The sequence below is a fragment of the Mytilus edulis genome, chromosome 6, assembly GCF_963676685.1.
Source record: "Mytilus edulis chromosome 6, xbMytEdul2.2, whole genome shotgun sequence".
Lineage (NCBI taxonomy): Eukaryota > Metazoa > Mollusca > Bivalvia > Mytilida > Mytilidae > Mytilus > Mytilus edulis.
This window is the reverse complement of record NC_092349.1, coordinates 79,306,550-79,325,492: the sequence shown is the minus strand read 5'-3', so window position 1 is coordinate 79,325,492 and position 18,943 is coordinate 79,306,550. Positions and strand designations below refer to the sequence as shown.

General features: G+C 32.5%; 2 protein-coding genes across 2 annotated transcripts; both read right to left on the bottom strand.

Moving 5' to 3' along the window:
- Window positions 1-5,057: 5,057 nt before the first annotated feature.
- Window positions 5,058-10,752, bottom strand: LOC139528552 (N-acetylglucosamine-1-phosphodiester alpha-N-acetylglucosaminidase-like). The gene is made up of 6 exons (XM_071324585.1): window positions 10,544-10,752; window positions 9,013-9,083; window positions 8,042-8,191; window positions 7,310-7,429; window positions 6,652-6,717; window positions 5,058-6,122 (listed from the first exon to the last, which is right to left on the bottom strand). Exons 1-6 carry the CDS (start codon window positions 10,642-10,644, stop codon window positions 5,968-5,970), a joined length of 663 nt encoding a protein of 220 aa, XP_071180686.1. The 5' UTR covers window positions 10,645-10,752; the 3' UTR covers window positions 5,058-5,967.
- Window positions 10,753-11,809: 1,057 nt separating this feature from the next.
- Window positions 11,810-18,379, bottom strand: LOC139528551 (protein draper-like). Its single transcript, XM_071324584.1, has 6 exons — window positions 18,248-18,379; window positions 17,612-17,682; window positions 16,463-16,612; window positions 16,007-16,111; window positions 15,415-15,525; window positions 11,810-12,791 (listed from the first exon to the last, which is right to left on the bottom strand). The coding sequence occupies exons 1-6, from the start codon at window positions 18,361-18,363 to the stop codon at window positions 12,196-12,198; spliced, it is 1,149 nt and encodes a 382-aa protein (XP_071180685.1). The 5' UTR covers window positions 18,364-18,379; the 3' UTR covers window positions 11,810-12,195.
- Window positions 18,380-18,943: the final 564 nt, after the last annotated feature.

Below are 18,943 nucleotides of genomic sequence, written 5' to 3'. Positions count from 1 at the left end.
TTCAGCAGTTCGCATGAAACTTTGGTGTATAGTTTATATATATTGACTGAAGCTCCCTTTCAATTTTTATAAATATCTGATATGACATATAGAAGTTATCGAATATTTCAAAAAGGGCGACGGGCGTATCATGCGCTCATGGCGTAGCTGTTTGTTTGTCATATAATACTTTTTTTCAGCATTTATTTTTATACAGTTATAGAAACTCACACATGCTTGTAATTTAAATAGTGTGTAATAAAATTGAGAATGGAAATGAGGAATATGTCAAAGAGACAAAAATGATATCTAGTAAAAATCCAAGGGCTGTTATGGTATTCAATTCACATAGTTCTTGTGTTTGTTGATACTAAAAATGACCTAAAAGAGTTTGAATATATATATTCGCATTCTGACTTTTTCTAAATGCCTATTTAATGAGGTGTGTGAATTTTTCTTCATAAGACTATGAGGCAAAGTGTTCAGTATATAGGGTTGAAAAATCAAAAGCACCAATTATAAGCATGCAATTTATCAAGTACATCGAACCAATTTTAACACTCCAAAAGTAATTTATTCCATTATTTTCAAAGGCTCAATTTGAACAATTTTTTATCAGGCTATTGATTGGACTAAGTGTACTAGTAAGTAGAATACATAGTTTAGTAGGGGAGCAATGGCTTGAAGACGAAATAAATCTTTGTTTGTAATGAGCTATATGCTGCTTCGGGACCCAGTACATGGTTGGAACTTTCATTGTACAATGTGTTTGGTTCTGCTTTGAAAAAAATCAAAGCTGAGTCAATGTACCAAATTATATAAAAGGTTAACTGGTTGTAAGGACCTAGTCCTTAATTGAGATTCTTGTCAGATATTCCTGGCCATATATGTTTTCCTTTTTGTCATATTAAAAATTGTTCTGGTACGGGAAACAAGGAAATTTATCCTCATACCAAAAAATAAGATAATACTAAATACATGTTCCAACAAAAATGGAATTTATTACAAAGGATAATCATAAAATATACTGTAATTGTCCTTGACCTCACTTCTGTAATGGGTATATGTTAATGGAATCCTTCTCCGAATACGTGAACAACATATTACTAGTGGTAGACCCCAATGTCCAATGATCTTCAATTTCTACGGAATATTGGCTCTCAAAAAAATGTTAACATTCCAATTTTCAATAACAGTTAACAGCAAATACATTATCACAATAACAGATAACAAAAAAACTAAAAGCCCAATAACAGCTAACAATGAATAAGACAATAACAGCTAACAGCAAATATATTTTCAAAATAACAGATAACAAAGAATAAAATTGCCCCATAACAGCATAACAGTTAAACCCCTTGCCCCCCCTCTTTAATCATGGAAGTTTTATACTATACTGCAGCGTGTGATTATCTTTTCCACACGTGTTTATGGCCGTGAAGAATTTAATTGGTTCAGGCTATGCATTTTTGCTGGCAATGAAAAGCATTCAATGAAAAATTTATACTTCTGTCTAGCATGTTCTTGATAAGTTATTGTGTAACTTTCGAATAAATGATGTTCAAAATAAATGAGTACCGCGTGTACCTTCGATAAATATCACACACTTTGTAAACTTTTAAATTACATGACTTTTTTTGTATGTCTGAATTTTGAAACCATTTGGCTAATACCCCAGTCCCACTAGGCCACGATCGCACTACGATCTGTGAAAAAAATGCAAATTTCGATGATCGTGGTACGATCGTGTAGGTCGCAGTAAGGTCGTACCACGGTCGTGGTGAGGTCTTCAAGATCGTGAAGAGCGTGGCCAACTTTGAACATGTTCAAAACAATCGTGGTGCGGTCGTGGCGAAATAAGGTCGTAGTAGAAGCGTAGTGAGAGCGCTCTAAGATCGTAGTAAGATCGCAAAGGTCGCTGTACAATCGTAGCGAGAGCGTAGCGAAAGCGTGATTCTATTCGGAGAGATTGCGCTACGATCTCACAGCGACGTTATCACGACCTTACTACGACCATCACGTTCTCACCGCGACCCAACTACGCTTCCACTACGACTTTACCACGCTGTTCACGACCATGGTACGATTCTAGCACGCCCTTGCCGTCCTCATCACGCTCTTCTCACGATCTTACTACGTTCACACTACGACCATCATTTTTATTGTCATTTTCACATAAAATATATAAAAAAACTCCCAAAATTATGTTTGTCTGAATGTATTTATCCATTTGCTCTAACGTTCAACATGCTTCTCGTTTTATACAGATTAGACCGTTGGTTTTCCCGTTTAAATGGCTTAACATTAGTATTTTTTGGGCCCTTTATAGCGTGCTGTTCAGTGTGAGCCAAGGCTCCGTATTGAAGGCCGTACCTTGGCCTATAATGGTTTACTTTTATAGATTTTTACGTTGATGGAGAGTTGTCTCATTGGCACTCATAAAACATCTTCCTATATATATTGACACATCTGTGTCATCTCTGCTATCGTTCACTAAAATATCGCCATTTGAGCTTTATAGACCAGCAATAGGTTGTAATTTAGGTTTGATTGGTCGTTCCGACATCTCTTGATGACAAGTATTATACTACTTATGTGTATAGTATCAGTTTAATTGAAGTCTGGAGCTGGCATGTCAGTTAACTGCTAGTAGTCTGTTGTTATTTATGTATTATTGTCATTTTGGTTTTTTTTTTCTTGAGTAACATCTTCTGACATCAGACTCGGACTTCTCTTGAACTGAATTCTAATGTGCGTATTGTTATGCGTTTACTTTACTTCATTGGCTAGAGGTATAGGGGGAGGTTTGAGATCTTACAAACATGTTTAACCCCACTATTTTTGCGCCTGTCCCAAGTCAGGAGCCTCTGGCCTTTGTTAGTCTTGTACTATTTTTAATTTTAGTTTCTTGTGTACTATTTGGAGTATAGTATGGCGTTCATACTTTGCTCCCTCTGCCTCTACATCAACCCCTACCACCACGCCCACGTGTTCTCGTAGACTTTGGTGGCATGACTGTATTGTTTCCGAGAAATCTCCGTTTTATTCAGAAATAGAAGGAATGGAACTATATTGATATGAAACACGATATTGACGGTATTGCTGAGAACGTAGTAAGATCGCGGTATGAACGTAGTATAATCGTGGTAAGAACGTGCTATAATCACAGTAAGATCGTGTTGCAATCGGATAACTCGTGGTATGGTCGTAGTGAGAACGTGAAGAGCGTAGAAAGATCTTTATAAGCGTAGTGAGGTCGCAGAATAAGCGCGGTGAGAACGTGGTTTAATCGTAGCGGGATCGTTGTAGAAGCGTAATTAGGACGTAGTATCATCGTGAAAGCAACGAAAATTAACATTTTCATGCCGCTCATACCGCGACCTCACTACGATCTAAATTTATTTTAGATCGCGGTGAGCGTGGTGCGATCGTGGTCTAGTGGGACTGGGGCTTAGTTTTACTTATAATCAGCTGGAACCAAAGAAATCCCAGATATCTAAATGCAAACGGACTTACCATATTGCACAGTAAACCACAAAACCACCAAACACCGACCTTAACTAATATATATATTTAATTTGAAGTATATACTTTTTTTCAACATTTTCAGAGAAGCACCGTAGTTTGTACTATTTTGGTTTTAATAGTTTTATTTTTGTGTAATTGTTCTATGTAAAGAAAGAAAAGTGTAGGATATTTAATAAATCACAAAAAAAACCTACGCTTCCTTAATAGTACCAAAAGCAAATTTGCAAAGCCTTATTTTCTCTCTCGTATAAATTGTAGAGTTCAAAATGGTAAAGTTGAAATCATCACTTCGTAAATTTTACGGACGCCATCACGAGATGGTTGACCGTTATGGAATAATCGTTTCACAAATGGTATCGGATATGTTCCTTACGTCGTAACTACAATCCCCTTCCCTTTCACGAGTATGACCTACAGAATTATACTATTTACCGGATTTGTTATCACATAAGCAACATGTTGAGTAGGATCTGCTTACCCTTCCGGAGCACCTGAGATCACCCCTAGGTTTTGGTGGGGTTCGTATTGTTTGTTCTTTCGTTTTCTATGTTGTGTCATGTTTACTATTGTTTTTCTGTTTGTCTTTTTCATTTTTAGCCATCGCGTTGTCAGTTCATTTTCGATTTATGAGTTTGACTGTCCCTCTGGTATCTTTCGTCCCTCTTTTGTATGGATTGAATAGAGTTATATATAACTTGAATTGTCTGTTCATTGTTGATCAGACAATTGACAAACATCCCGAATTCTGACAAAAAGAGCTATGGCAAATTAACTTATTGGATGATACTTTCTTGATTCTCTCTGTATAGCTTTAACCAACAGTTAAACATGTATGATATCAATAGACAAGAAGTCAATTCAAAAGTAAAAGCAAATAGTCAGACCAAATATTATGTAAGGGACACTAGAATCCCTTCCCTCATAACATTGGTTGTCGCTTGCGCTGGCATTAATACGAATAACTGAAGGAACTTTAAATACTAATAGAAGAATTAAGCACTACTAGTATTTAATTTAAAAGCTTACACACTGACTGAAGCTCGTAAGGAACAGAAATATCTGACCTACTGTTAGTTTTTTCTAATAATGACATCCTTGGCGACATGATATAGATAGCTTGCCATGCATACTTGTTTTTTCATGATAGTACAAGGATCGTAGGCCTATCATCACTACAGTATCTATTTAGTGTGTGATCTATTTGTTGAATAGTTACATATGTACATACGTACGTTCGTTGCACCAAAATAAAAGAAAGGAAGACACTAAATGTCGTTGATTTATTCATAATTCAACTAATGCATCCAAAGGTACCAGTCTTGTATTACAACTCCAGTTTCCGAGGCATGTTTTTTTCTGGACTCATTTTTTTACTGTTTGATTTTAGGTTTATGCTGAATTGAAACAGATCCATTGTATATAGAATAAAAAAAACAATCTTGCATCTTTTTGGGGATATCAATCCAGGAAAGTGGAAGGATATCATGTTTATTGGAAGTGGTGCAGCCTAGTAAAAACAGCAAAGAGAAAGTAGAAAAAAATGTTTTGACTTCAGGTTTACGTAACTTTTTATTCTTCGTGGCATGATTCACTTTTTTTTCTCGATTAAATCACAATTTCACATAAGCACATACATGATATGAACATGAACATATTTTTCTATGTAGCGCTTTTTATTTTTTTTATTTTCAAAGATCAGCTGTTTTGCATGGAGGCCTACGGAACAGTCTGCAACCTAAAGGGATTTTTTGAAAAATATTCATGAACGACTTGCTAATCTCTCTTTGTATAGTAAATATCTTTGCCATTGGACTAATGCAAACGTCATTAAATCAATCAATATTGTTTTGTGGTTAAAAGGCACATTGCATTTCACTACAACAAGTAGGTTCTACGGTGTGTATATATATATGTATACTTAAAAGTGAATTGATCAAGACACACGTGAGATCTTACATAGACAAGTTGTTAATTCGTTGATAATTCATCCGCCAAGACGTTTTGTTCTCAATATTGAATAATAATAGTAAACAATGATTACTAATCAAAAATAATATTCTTTTCTCTCGGTTTGTTACATATGCAATTGTAAAATATGCGTAATCAAGTTGGCTTTACAGTAGACTCTTTACATTGTGCACCATAGATAGTCTTTTTCTCGCACTCGCTATAATTTTAATTGGAATAAAATGGAGAATGGAAATGGGGAATGTGCCAAAGAGACAACAACCCGACCATAGAGCAGACAACAGTTGAAGGTCATGAATGGATCTTCAATGCATCGAGAAACTCCCGCACCCGGAGGCGTCCTTCAGCTGGTCACTAAACAAATATGTATGCTACTAGTTCAGTAATAATGGAAGTATTCCTGATGAAAAATATTATTACAAATAAGAAAAAAGTCATATTTCAAGTCATAAAAATAGTATCTTATGGCATCATGTATCTTGTTTTTGCGTGTTATATAGTTGATTTCTTCATAGACGAGTCATTTCTCTTCCTGCGCCGAACTTTTATCTTCTGAAGAATTTTAGCATATATAGATAGAAATGTAAATACAAAAGTTCCAACTGACACCGCCACGATAAATACTATATACCCAACGTGCATTCCACCTGTAAAAGAGTAGGCAATATAATATATGTTACATAGAATATTTCGCAATAATGGAAAAATTATTGAAATCATCATTTTAATTAGGTCATGTATACATCCATGTGTAAACCTTAATTGGGTCGAATTGTATGCTTTCCTTCAGTCATGAAAGTATCCTTTTATAAAACAGAAGTACATATATGTAGATAAATATATAGAACATATTCAGAGTTTTTATTTATTCGAAGTTTAACATCAGTATCAAGGACTATCAATAGGTGCTTCAGCATATTCTAGTTCACGTTATTATGACTACTAAAAGCCTTTGATGTCTTTCCATCACGCTGAGAACATGAACTCCAACAATGAAGTCAAGGTAACCTGTAACCAAGGTGATTTGATGGATACTATTCCATTTTCAACATTTCCAAAGAACACATCAAATATCAAAAAGTAGTTTTTAAAATAATAAAAAGCAGTTCGAATACTTCATTTGAAGAAAGACAAACTTTTATAGCCAATACCGAAAATATTCTGCTTAAAACTTGCCTGATGTCTCACTCATGTCATCATGTAACAAACTGCAGCTATTCAAACTGTTGTTAGAAGCTGTGTCTAAAAAACAAACTTGTGTAAAGTTTTTAAGAAAAAAAATGTACAACAAAACTACCGAACTCCTCAGCTTATTCAAATAGGGGTTGTCCATTCAAACGGATAACATCCAACGCTATTAAACAACTGGACAAAAAAAAAAAAAAAATACTGCCAAAAGTTTATAAATCAAACATTACAGTCTAGGAATTAAGCAACATATTTTTTGAATAAACTTTAGGAAATAAAATCAAAAGCAGTTGTTTATGTCCGATATAGGAAGACATGTAATGCGATTCTTAAAAAGGAAAAACATATAAACAACAAATAAATATGTAGATGATTCATTGCTATATGCTTAAATCTATTTAACAATTGTGTCATTCTTATTTAGGGTTAGAACAAGTTAAATAGCAAACTATGTTTGGCAGGGGCAGCATTATTATCTAGCAATAGATTTATTCTCAGAAAACAATCAAGCAGCGTCATTTAACCTCAGAAATGACATATCAGGCTTAACGTTCTTATTCCGACCAGACATTGGTCCACATCATACATTTAGATCAACAAATTAATTAACCTTTCAGTAGTAGTACATTGTATACCTTTAACTTACCAGGTGAACATATCGTTGAGGTATTTGAGGTACAGTTTCCTGTGACTGAGTCACATTTCTCCTGAGTTTGACACGTGCATTTGTGTTTACATCCTGGTCCATAATATCCATGTATACATGCTAAACAAAATTGTTTGTTTAATTATATATTAGTGTAATATGATTCAAACATCAACTAGATTTACATTGTTATGAATATGTCATTTATCGAAAGGAGAGTGCTTCAAGGAAATTATATTTCATAAAATAAGGTTTCAACTACTAGTAATCAAGCTATATAACAATTGCAATAGGTTCAATTGCAATGTGGACTGTCGCATGGTTATTCCCTTTTTTATGTCTACGTATGTCCACCATAGTAACTGTTTACTGAAGGTTTATCTATATTATCTCAAACAGGTCAAATGTGGATAGAACCACAACCTAGTGTTGCCAGACCAATTGAAGCGATATATACTTTAAAGGCAGTTTAGTTTTTTGTCTGCTCAAGAAATAGCAATAACAACTATAATTATTGACTTTAGTATGTGTAATGTATAACTGGGGCTAACTGATATACGTTATGCCTAAATACTGTCTGATTCATTATTCTAACTCTTATATGTAATTTGCTTTGCTTCATCTGCATAAAATGTTTAATTATCCAATTCAGTTCAGTGTACAGTTTTGTGTCCTGTTCGTAATGTATTTCAGAAATACTTTCTATCATTAAATATGAAGTTCAAATCTTACTTTCATTACAGAAAACTCCACGTAAGCCAGGCCTACAAATGCAGCAATAAAGGTTATCACAGTATGCGTGTTTAGGACAATCGCACATCTCTATACAAGTATCACCACAATAATTCTCAGGACATACCATTGCAGTACAGTCTGGACAGTCTATAAAGTAAGATAGTAATACAGTCAATTCAGATTTTATTGGGGAAATAGCGATGGAACAGGTGTCACAAACATAAATAATCACACATTTTTTTAATAAAAAGCTCTTCTAATACTTAAGTACTATTAGTTACATCACTAGCACACTATTTAACGAATTTATCTTACCGACTGATTAACATGTGATATTTAGACGAGTGACCTATTAATTAAAGTGATTAAGTCTTCAATTCTCTTAGTTTTTTTAACCAACTTCCATAAGAATGCCAAAAATAACAATATCATTAACGGTACCAATTTTCCTGCACCAGATGCGAATTTCGACAATATATGTCTCTTCAGTGATGCTGGTGGCCACACTATTTGAAACCCAAAGCTTATATAAAAGATGAACAACTTGTTAGCTTTAAATTAGTCTGTTAAAACCTTTAAGATTTTTTTCTCACCGCCGAGATATTTGTATACAGGGACACAACTCCACTACTAACCTAATATGGAATATACACGGTCTCCACGAGATTTCTCTTAACCAATCATACTCTTAGAAATGTATAGGAGGTAAGATAATTAATTATATAAAGGTTAGGGCGTTCATTGTGAAGATAAATACATAAAAGCTCTTCGGACGCACGGAATTTTTAATGTTAGTGCAGTACATTTGTTTATTCTATTCTGAATGCACGAACCTACACAAGAACATGTAAAAGCACTTTCGACATACCCAGCTTTTAGACGATAAATTGTTTATGAAATAACAAGAAGGTGTGGTATGAATCTCAATTAGACAAATCTCCACCAGAGAACACTAAGCTATTACTTACCGACACACACGCCGTTTTCTTTTTTATAGCCTTCACAACAAAACCTTTTCACGAGTTGTTTTTCTCCTTCACTGTAATCAGTAAGTTTTTAAAAGAAGTAAGTTTCGGTCAGTATTGCCAAGTTCTTCTTTATAACATTATATACTTAGGAACTGTGACTGTTCAATTTCGTAATATACTTTAAAAATTTCCATTTTGCAAAAGAGAACAGGCAATATAAGGCAAATATTCTATCCAAAACATGGCAAACATTTAAAGGAAACCTAATATGTACATGTACTTAGGTTAGGACCGGACCAGATATATTTATGAGTCACCATTGCAGCACAAAATTACACAATGTGGTTCATCTGTGTTTTCCTTGATTTGTAAAGCGTACAGCAACAAGGAAACTTGTTTTTTTTATTTGAAGATAATATAAAAAGCTCTTTATCAAACAAAGTTTAGTTACTATGTGCATAGATGGGGAAAATATTGTGTATAAAATCAGCAAGTTTGGTCAGTTCATGAATCAATTTAAAATGACATCATAGCATCACAAATACTTTCTCAATTGTTTAATAATTTCTTTATCATACAAGTGACAGGTTTAGCTAGCTTTAAACCCATGTTTAATCTACAATTTCGTACAAAAGAAATTGCCTATACCAAATCAGGAGTATGACAGTTGTTATCCATTCGTTTGATGTGATCGAGGTTTTCATTTTGCCATTTGATTAGGGATTTTCCCTCGGAGTTCACTTTTTTGTGATTTACTTTTTTTTACAATTCATTATCATGCATTGTTGATTTGTGTTGTATTGTGTATAACTTTAAAAGAGAATAACAAAACATGTTTGAAGAATACAATAACAAGTGTCTTCGAAAAAAGTTAAGCTCTAAACTATTAGTCGAAGACAGCTAGACGATAGCATGTTCAAAAAACAAACAAACAGTCTCACAAAACTAAATGATTGAGAAACTTGAAAATCATGTGCTCAAAAACTTCAGTTTTTAGATAAAGAGACACAAACTTTAACATTGTAAGAATCGGTAGTACTGACGTTCCCAATAATATGCAAAAAATAATATTTTCTTTTCTGGTATTGGTATTTCGGTCATCATAATATTGTCCAAAATACTTTTAATATTATCAATCGACTAAAATATATTGTTTAAAATTTGAAAAAGAAGTATCTGATCATGAAATGATACTAGTTTACATGTAGACTACACCCAACAACGGAAATGGTTATTCAAGAAAAAAAAATTCTTCGTAGTGTTTTGATATGTTTTCCTTTTTTAATAAGTTGCACTTTTATGGGTTCTATCTAATTTCAGTTATAAAATGATTTCAATTTTATTTTAATATTATGTTTGATTATTTTTCTTTATAAGTTTAACCAATTATTCAAATATGTGGTTTTCATTTCGATGGTCATGGAGGGGAGGAGAATTGTGAAAACATTTCCTAAAATAAAACGTGTTTGATACTCGTAACCAGTTTCATACGTTTTGTTTTGTCGGAAGATTGAAAATTATTTAAACTTACGTTTTGACCATTTCCTGATAATTGCAAACACCGGGACCATCCGCTAAACCACATACTGCATTTGTAAAAAGTAAAACAGAGACTACCACACAACTTATCATTCCAAATCAAATGTTCTTAATACTGTTGCTATGAACTTAACCATGTTTATAAATTCTAAAACAAATAAAAAATATTAATTGACGTAGAATGACATACACACTTTTAAACAAGGAAATTTATATTTTCTATTCACAGGAAACAATCATTCAAATGTAAAGTATGATTTCCGTTGCATTGAAGTGCTAATAGAATATCCTTCATATATACGATAAAGATCAATCGTTCCCATGTCAACGAGGTAAAATGCGTTCATTGGAATGCACTTAATCAATATGACATGTCCACAACTGTACTACAAAATACAACCCTACAGCTAAGACTCCGTGTTGAAGACCGTACTTTGTAAACTTCTGCCACCTTTTGTATGCGATTGTGTTTGGAATGCTTTCTATTTGCCTCCGGGTTTTTTTTCGGTTTTGTTTTGCTTCGTTTGATAAAACGAGGTATGTTTAGATACATATACGAAATGGAAAGTGAAAGACACCAAAGGGACGTCAAAACTCATAAATCTTGAACAAGCTTACAATGACATCGCACAAATTAGCAAACAGACTACAGTTCATAACATTAAAAATAAATAGAAAACTAAAATCTGCACAACACGAACCCCATCAAAATCTGAAGGTGATTTAGTGTTTTCTGGAAAAGGCCATCTTTCATTTGTACAAATCATAAATTCTTATCACGTCCTTGTAGTTATGATTGAATGTAGACATATTTAATTTGGAACAATTGATACATTTTAGTTTGTCATTGAATTTATAGGTTTTGCTTCTACCATTAATCATTAATGTGAAATAACATCCTCTTCAATCAATTTTGTTTTATCACATTTGAGTATCTATAATTGGAAGAGTTTGTTCTCTCATTTATCTCAAAGAAAACATTAAAAAGAGAAGACAGATGCTTAAGGTATAATAAAAAGTCCAAAACAAACAGACAATGCCAGGGTAAAATACTTAAAACCACCAAACGTCAATCAACGGCATACAAAATCCAAGGACTAAGCATAAGAATATTACCAAAAAACAAGGAGTAATGTTGGGCGCATAAGAGAGGAAAGCAGATCCTGCTACACGTGTGAAGCTAAACTATTTTTTTTTAATAACTGTAAGGTAATTGATCTTCTGACACAATAATATGTTTTATTAAACAAGAAATGTCTTCTTTTCATCTTTATTTTAGATAGATGCAAAAAATTTAAGCTGTTCTCTGAATAATCCATAATCAAATTGTAAATCTTTCCCGAAAACAAAATGTAATGGAAAAAACAATACAAAATGTTTAATAACCCAGCAAAATGTTGAGCATTTACTCTTCAGTGAATGGAAAAAAAAACATAATACAGACGGCAATACATTTATTAACTGCCAGTCACACAAATATAGTCAACACTTCCCCCTTCTTAATCCTTTATAGAAGACAACATTTTTTTAGCCAGCCGTACTATATAAATAATTGTTTTTGACGAACTCATGATTTGCTGACATCCATTGTTGTTAATGCAATTATCAAATGTAGATTTTTACTGACAATAGGTTTTTGTTTGTTTAATTTTCATAGATATTTCCTTCGTCAGTTGTTGTTAGAAGTGTAGTATATGGATTAAGATAATCACTCCCACTAACTGCTGATTTCAGTAAACTACAATACGGATTAAGATAATCACTATCAGTGAGATAGAGAGTTTGCTGTGTCAATTGATTACAACTTCTTGTGTTTAAACTTTTGATCTCGTTATCTTGTTCGAGTGATATGCGCTTGCTGCTAAGGTTTGGCAAGGACATACACTTGTAGATTTTACAACCTCTTTTTGGATTAAAACTCGCAGAAGCATTAGTACTATTCGTTGTCATCCTCCTGCCATTGCGCTCTATTGAATGTAGGGGATGCATAAGACTGTTAGCATGTGATGACATAGAATATAACGGCTCTTGGAGTGTTTGAAACTCTTCAGGACTAATTTCATCAATAGGATGCATTTCACCATAATGACCAATCGGGTCAGTTGTTTTATAATTCACTCTACGATTCCTTGAAAAATGTATTACTAATGATATGCATGCTGAAATTATAACCACGACGGCCATTAAAATTACAGCAATGACGATAAATTTGAATCCTTCTGTCTTTTGAGACGTGTTTCCTGCAATTGTATTAAAGTATTTCAGATAAAGCTGATATTAAACGATCCAAATAGCCTATTTTTTTCCAAAAGGCTTTTTCAATTAGAAAGAAAGTGATTGATAATCTTTTAATCAAACTAACGGTTTCATAATTTGTTAGCAGGGATCATATCATATTGCATTTTAATTATTAAGCAAACCATGTTGAATCGGCACCATATCGAAATTCAATAAAGATCTGAACATCACTTGCTTTTCACATGTTTCACGCATGTGTTTATAATATACTTTGTATACAATGATGTTTACTTGAAGCAATATGATGCATTTTGAAAACATTAACAACAAATTTTCCAAACGGATCTAAATGATAGTTGTACTTTAGTTGTGCAAACGAAAGCTCAAATCAGTGTAAACCGTAAATTATAAACATCGCAAATGTTTTAGCTGTTGTTGTACATGTATAAACTAATCTTCATTGAGTGCCATGCTATCGAAACTTGATTTATGGTCGAATACGAATATGTTTGTAAAAACTGTCTTTTAAATACTTTAACTTTAAAAATTCCCACTCCTTCAAAATCAAACAAAAAATATGGCTTTTGCTATTTGTGTTAAGTTATTTTTCGTTCTTCAAGCTCTCCTAGTTTTTATGAATTATTTGGTTCTATCTCAATGTAACGTTACTTAAATATATGTTCCAGACCGTATGAGTATTTGGACCGTACGCGTACGGTCTGGACCGTATGCGTACTTTTTCAAAATACGTATACGGTCGGACCGTACGCGTACGGTCTGACTAATATTAAGAAGTTGGTCAAGTTTATTAGATACAAATATTTGTATATAACAGATCAACATAACTTATATCTCAAATTAATATAAAAAGTTCAATAGTAATTGAAATAAAAACTTAATATTTTAACTATTTAAAAAAAAAAACACGCTTATTTAATTTGTTAATCTCCTGTATTTAGCATGTCAGTAATTCATTAATTGCAGCCCAGTATGCTCATTGAAATTAAAGTTATCGGAAGTAAACATAATGTGGGAGGACAATTGTCATAGAATATTTAGGAACTTTACAAAAAAAATGCATATGCAAAGGAACATGCATGAACAAAACATGTTAATGTAAAAAAAATATGACGTTCCTTTTGGTAGCAAGACTAGTGTCACCTTGGGCCAGAGTAACAAAATAGGATTCAGATATACAATTAAACAAATATTTAATGTCAATTGTTCGCTTATTCACTTCATCCATCTATTTATAATAATAACAATTTGTATAACTAAAAATAAAGATTTTGATAAATATTTGTTTTTAACCCATATGATCTCAAAACATGTCTGGTCAGCTGGACCGTACGCGTATACTCATACGGTCCGACCGTACGAGTATACGTATACGGTCCGGACCGTACGCGTACGGTCCAAATACTCATATGGTCTGGAACATATACACAGGCCTCTACAATAACTTTTTTTCAACTTGTCCTGTAGGACAAGCACATACCAAAATTTACTTGTCCGAATGAAATTGTTACTTGTCCAAAAATTTTCTATTAAAAATAACCTTTTTTACATTTTTAGTTGATTAAAGGAACAAAACGAATTTAAACAATATAACAGAATTTGATGTATTTTTTTAAAAATACTTTTCAAAAATATGAGTCAAGTACAACTGCGAAACTAGTCATATCAAAGGAATTAGGTTCTAGTTTCCATCAATGCTAGTCTCATCAGACTCTAATCATGGGGCACCATCTGATAGGCCTGTACACTCATTGGATTTGTATTCTGTTTTTTTTTTTTTTTAAGTTAAAAAAAAAGTTTATTCAAATGTAATCAATAAAAAGAAGATAAGCCATCATAAGGTCTGATTGCCAATGAGACAACTCTCTGCAAAAGACCAAATGACACAGATATTAACAACTATAGGTCACCATATTGCAAGTAATGTTTTTTTCTACTTAATATGATCAAATATGATTTTGTGAATTTTATGGTAAATAAAAAAAAATATTTTTGTGAAAAAAATTACCGGTATGGTATTTATTATAAGGAACAGAATAAGGTAGCAAAATGAGGTACTGATTTGTCTTTGTCCCGAAATGTCTCCTGCCTTGTCAAACTGTCTATCAATCATGTCTACTAAATATGTCTCCTACGGTGCCAAACTGTCTCTTAAACAATTGGAGCTGAATTTTTCGGGGTGACGAACTGTCCTGTAAAGTTACCTTATCTACAAAGCGCATCATTGATTCCAATCAGTAAGACTGTTTTCTGAGAATAGTATACATTTTACCTGTTAAAAAGTACCTGACAAAGAACCAGTTAAAAAATATCGATTGCAAGTAAACATGTTGAAGAAAAAGGTTTTGCATTTGAATAAACAGAATACAGAAACATGTCAAATTAATATTTGTTTTTTTGTTTTTGTTTATAATAAATTACTTTGTTCATCAAAGTTGGATTAAATTTATTTTCTGCAGAATAATTGTACTTGTCCCGACCGACAAGCTTGATCCAGCTTTTACTTGTCCGACCTTTTTTCCCTCTGGTACCGGACAATCGGACAAGCGTTATTGGCGAGGCCTGATACATAATGATGCATTACAACATAATCTACCAGAGACTTGCCAGGTTGGTTCACATTTGAAGAACAGTTGCCTGTGACTTGATCACACTGTTGATCGCTCTGACAAATACATTTGTTTCTACATCCTTGTCCGTAATAACCAATGTCACATTCTAAAACATAATTAAATGTTTTCAGCAAAAGTAATAATTTAAATTCAACATCACATTTTTACTTATTATGAAATATTTCGTCTTCTTTCAAATGTAATTTTGATAGCTAAATTAAAAAAACATACTACTTTAGAAGGTAACAATGTCTCTGATTAAAGACAATTTGGTGTATAAAATTAATGAACAACATTTCAGCATAAAATAAACATTTCGAGGCCAATAGTTTTCAAATACAGTCAGCTACCTAACTACAATTTATGTTTTGTGATTCTTTTATGATATTAGCAAACGCTAAATTTAATTACATAGCTTGACAGTTTTTGTTAATAAAATACTCTGTTGCCAATTTAATAATTGATAAAAAAAACACCAAGTAGTGTTGAAAAGAACGTGATTAGATTAGAAAAAAATGACATTCAGTTTTACCCATAAAAACACATTCTAAACCAGGCTTCCTAAAATTAACCAGATAAGTATTCACCTATACTGTTAGATGTACAGCTACCTGATACCGGGTCGCATGTCTGCTGGGTTTTGCACGTGCACTTTTGTCTACATCCAGGACCATAAAACCCAGTAAAACAGGCTAAATTAAATTCAAAATAAATTCATAAAATGGCTGTTTTAAATATTTGCTTAAATTCACAGTTTCATAGTCTCATGTACATACCTTGGGGTAAAAGTAATGTTAAGGCTAATTTTATAATCATAACTCAAATATAAATGCTTATAATAAGATTGTTAAAACTAAAAAAAAAACACTAAGTACTTATTTTAAAGGTATAAGAAGGATATTCTTAACCAACATCAAAATTATTTGATACTTTTATTTTCGATTTTCTGTTTATTGTATGTTTTAACCTAATGAGAACGAAAAAAAATAAACTTGAATAATTCTGCAGATGAAAATCTTTTCAAATTTATTAACAAAACATACTTTTATTACATAAAAATCCATAGAAACCAGGTTTGCAAACACAGCAATAAAGTCTCTCACAGTATGCATTTTTGGAACAATCGCACTGCTCTACACATGTATCACCACACAAATTATCTGGGCATTCCATATAGGAACACTCTGGACAATCTGCAGAAAAAAGACATGTTAATTAATTTGAGAATAGCACATTGTCTGTCCTAGCGATGAGTTATCATACTATTACAGTGTCTCTTATCATGTGTCATGTACTGTCCCTGTGTTTTCACTTGACTAATATATTCGTTAATTTTCTTTTTTACCAAACAATTTATTTACCTTAAAGCACAAGACAAATGCTTCATTTTGTATTGAAATCTAACGAGGATTTCAGATATTTAAAAAAAGGAGGATATTATTACAGGAAAATCATGAAAAATTTTAATTGATTTAATCAATAGCGTTTAATTCTATGAGTAACATTTGTTCAAACAACGTAATGCTCCTATTTAGTTTCAATATATTTGCACACCTTTCGGATGTGTAAGTCTTCAATGCTATTAAACTGTGAACTTGACTTTGTTTTTCATCTTATCAGATTTGACCATCACGAATGTCAGAATTCGTGTTTGACGTATCAATTAAACTCATCATAAATATCAGGATAAGCAAAGTTGCGTTTCGTCTACAATCGACTCTTCAGTGATGGTCAAATCAAAAAAGGTTTAGTAAGAAGTTAAAGAGCATTGAGGATACAAAATTGCGAATTAATATAATGTATACAACTGTTGTTTCCATTTGCCATATACAGCTGAGGTAAATAAAGGCAACAGTAGTATACATATATTCGTGTTCAAAAGTCATAAATCAATTTAGATCAAATAAATCTGAGTTACAAACTAAACCCTAGGGAAACACACCAATTATGAGAGTAAAAGTAAGAAACAACAGAAACACTGAAGTGCAACAAAAAAAAAACCTCAACATACATAGATATGAACTATTTGATAACAACTGCAATATTCCCGACTTGGTACAAGACATTTTAAGACAAATGGGGGTTTGAACCTGGTTTTATGGTTAGCCAAACCTCCCGCGTATATGGCAATGATAATATATTGCTTGAGTAACAATTATAAGGCGGGTCATTGGTGAGTTTTAAATACTTACCAACACAGGTGTCATTTACTTCTTTATATCCACCACAGCAGAAAAGGGTCTCATTTTGCACTGTATCTGTCCTAAAATTAGTCAGTGACACGTCAACAATAGTTAACCATCGTAGTCTTTATCTGTTTTTTAAAGGCATGGTTAAAATAATCGATACCACCTTTGTGCTTATACTATGTAATTTATGTGTTGATATACATAAAAACGCAATGTTCAACTTAAGCATGTTAAGAACATAACAGAGTATATTGTTTCTACTATACAAAAAAGATCCCTTTTTCATCCTGACATGCTGATCCAACAATGTACACTATTTGACATCTCGTTTGAAGTTTTGGCAATTAAACGGCATACACAATTATATGTTTTGCTTTTACGTGCATTAATTATGATTATCTTAACTGTCTACGGAATATATGTGTCCATGGAAAACTATTCACAATGGCATCCACATTCATGTCCTCTTTCATTTTCTTTGATTATGACTTTCAGTGAACGCTGTTTTATTTTAAACTAATAAGTACATGCAATGACCAGCAAGTATAATCAAATGTTCTTATGTTAATTTTTTTTTATTGTAACAGGAAAATATAATAACTAAATTGACAAATATGATAATATGCAAAAAACACTTACATTTTTGACATTTGATCTCTGATGCAAACACCTGGACCGTCCAATAATAGACACATCACACTTACAAAACTTAACATTGACGCCACAAACGGTATTAATCCGCATACATGTTTCATATTTTATACTGAAGTGTTCTCTGTCATTGATAAGTGTATAACTGCATTTAACTATAATAATGTATGATTCAAACTCTATGCATAAAGCAAAGGGAAGTTTTTTTTTCCAATTTTCAGGAAACACCAATTATGGATGATTGTCAAATCAAATATTGTCAACTTTCTAAGATGTTTTCTATTTTTCAACTTTGTTAAGAAACCACTTTATAGTGATAATAAGATAAACATATGCATAGGAATAGGAATATGTACGAAACACCTTATTATGTATTAAATTGATGAATATTTTGGTATTCAATGTTCATTTGAAAATATGAAAACACCATATTAAACGTAAACATGAGTTACTCTCATGAACATGATAAAAATGTACCATTTGTTCAACTAGCAAATCACGCTCGGAATGAAATTCCATCATCGATTTATAGCATTCTGTCAATCTAAGCTAACAATATTGTTCATACTTGTATGTTGTTGAATATTATATATCTGGAATATTATCTTTATTCTTCAATCTGATTTACTATGCTACTATGAGATTTTCGAGACGTCTAAAGAAATCATATGTTATGAAGATACA

Bases quoted from the DNA above. Each gene is read 5' to 3' on its own strand.
- LOC139528552 (XM_071324585.1), bottom strand. From the start codon at position 10,644: ATGATAAGTTGTGTGGTAGTCTCTGTTTTACTTTTTACAAATGCAGTA. The intron at 9,084-10,543 runs GTAAGTTTAAAT...TACTGATTACAG, and splicing joins TATCAGGAAATGGTCAAAAC to TGAAGGAGAAAAACAACTCG. The intron at 7,430-8,041 runs GTAAGATTTGAA...AATTTTGTTTAG, and splicing joins TGGAGTTTTCTGTAATGAAA to CATGTATACATGGATATTAT.
- LOC139528551 (XM_071324584.1), bottom strand. From the start codon at position 18,363: ATGAAACATGTATGCGGATTAATACCGTTTGTGGCGTCAATGTTAAGT. The intron at 16,613-17,611 runs GTAAGTATTTAA...TTTTTTCTGCAG, and splicing joins AGTAAATGACACCTGTGTTG to ATTGTCCAGAGTGTTCCTAT. The intron at 16,112-16,462 runs GTATGTTTTGTT...AATTTAATTTAG, and splicing joins TGGATTTTTATGTAATAAAA to CCTGTTTTACTGGGTTTTAT.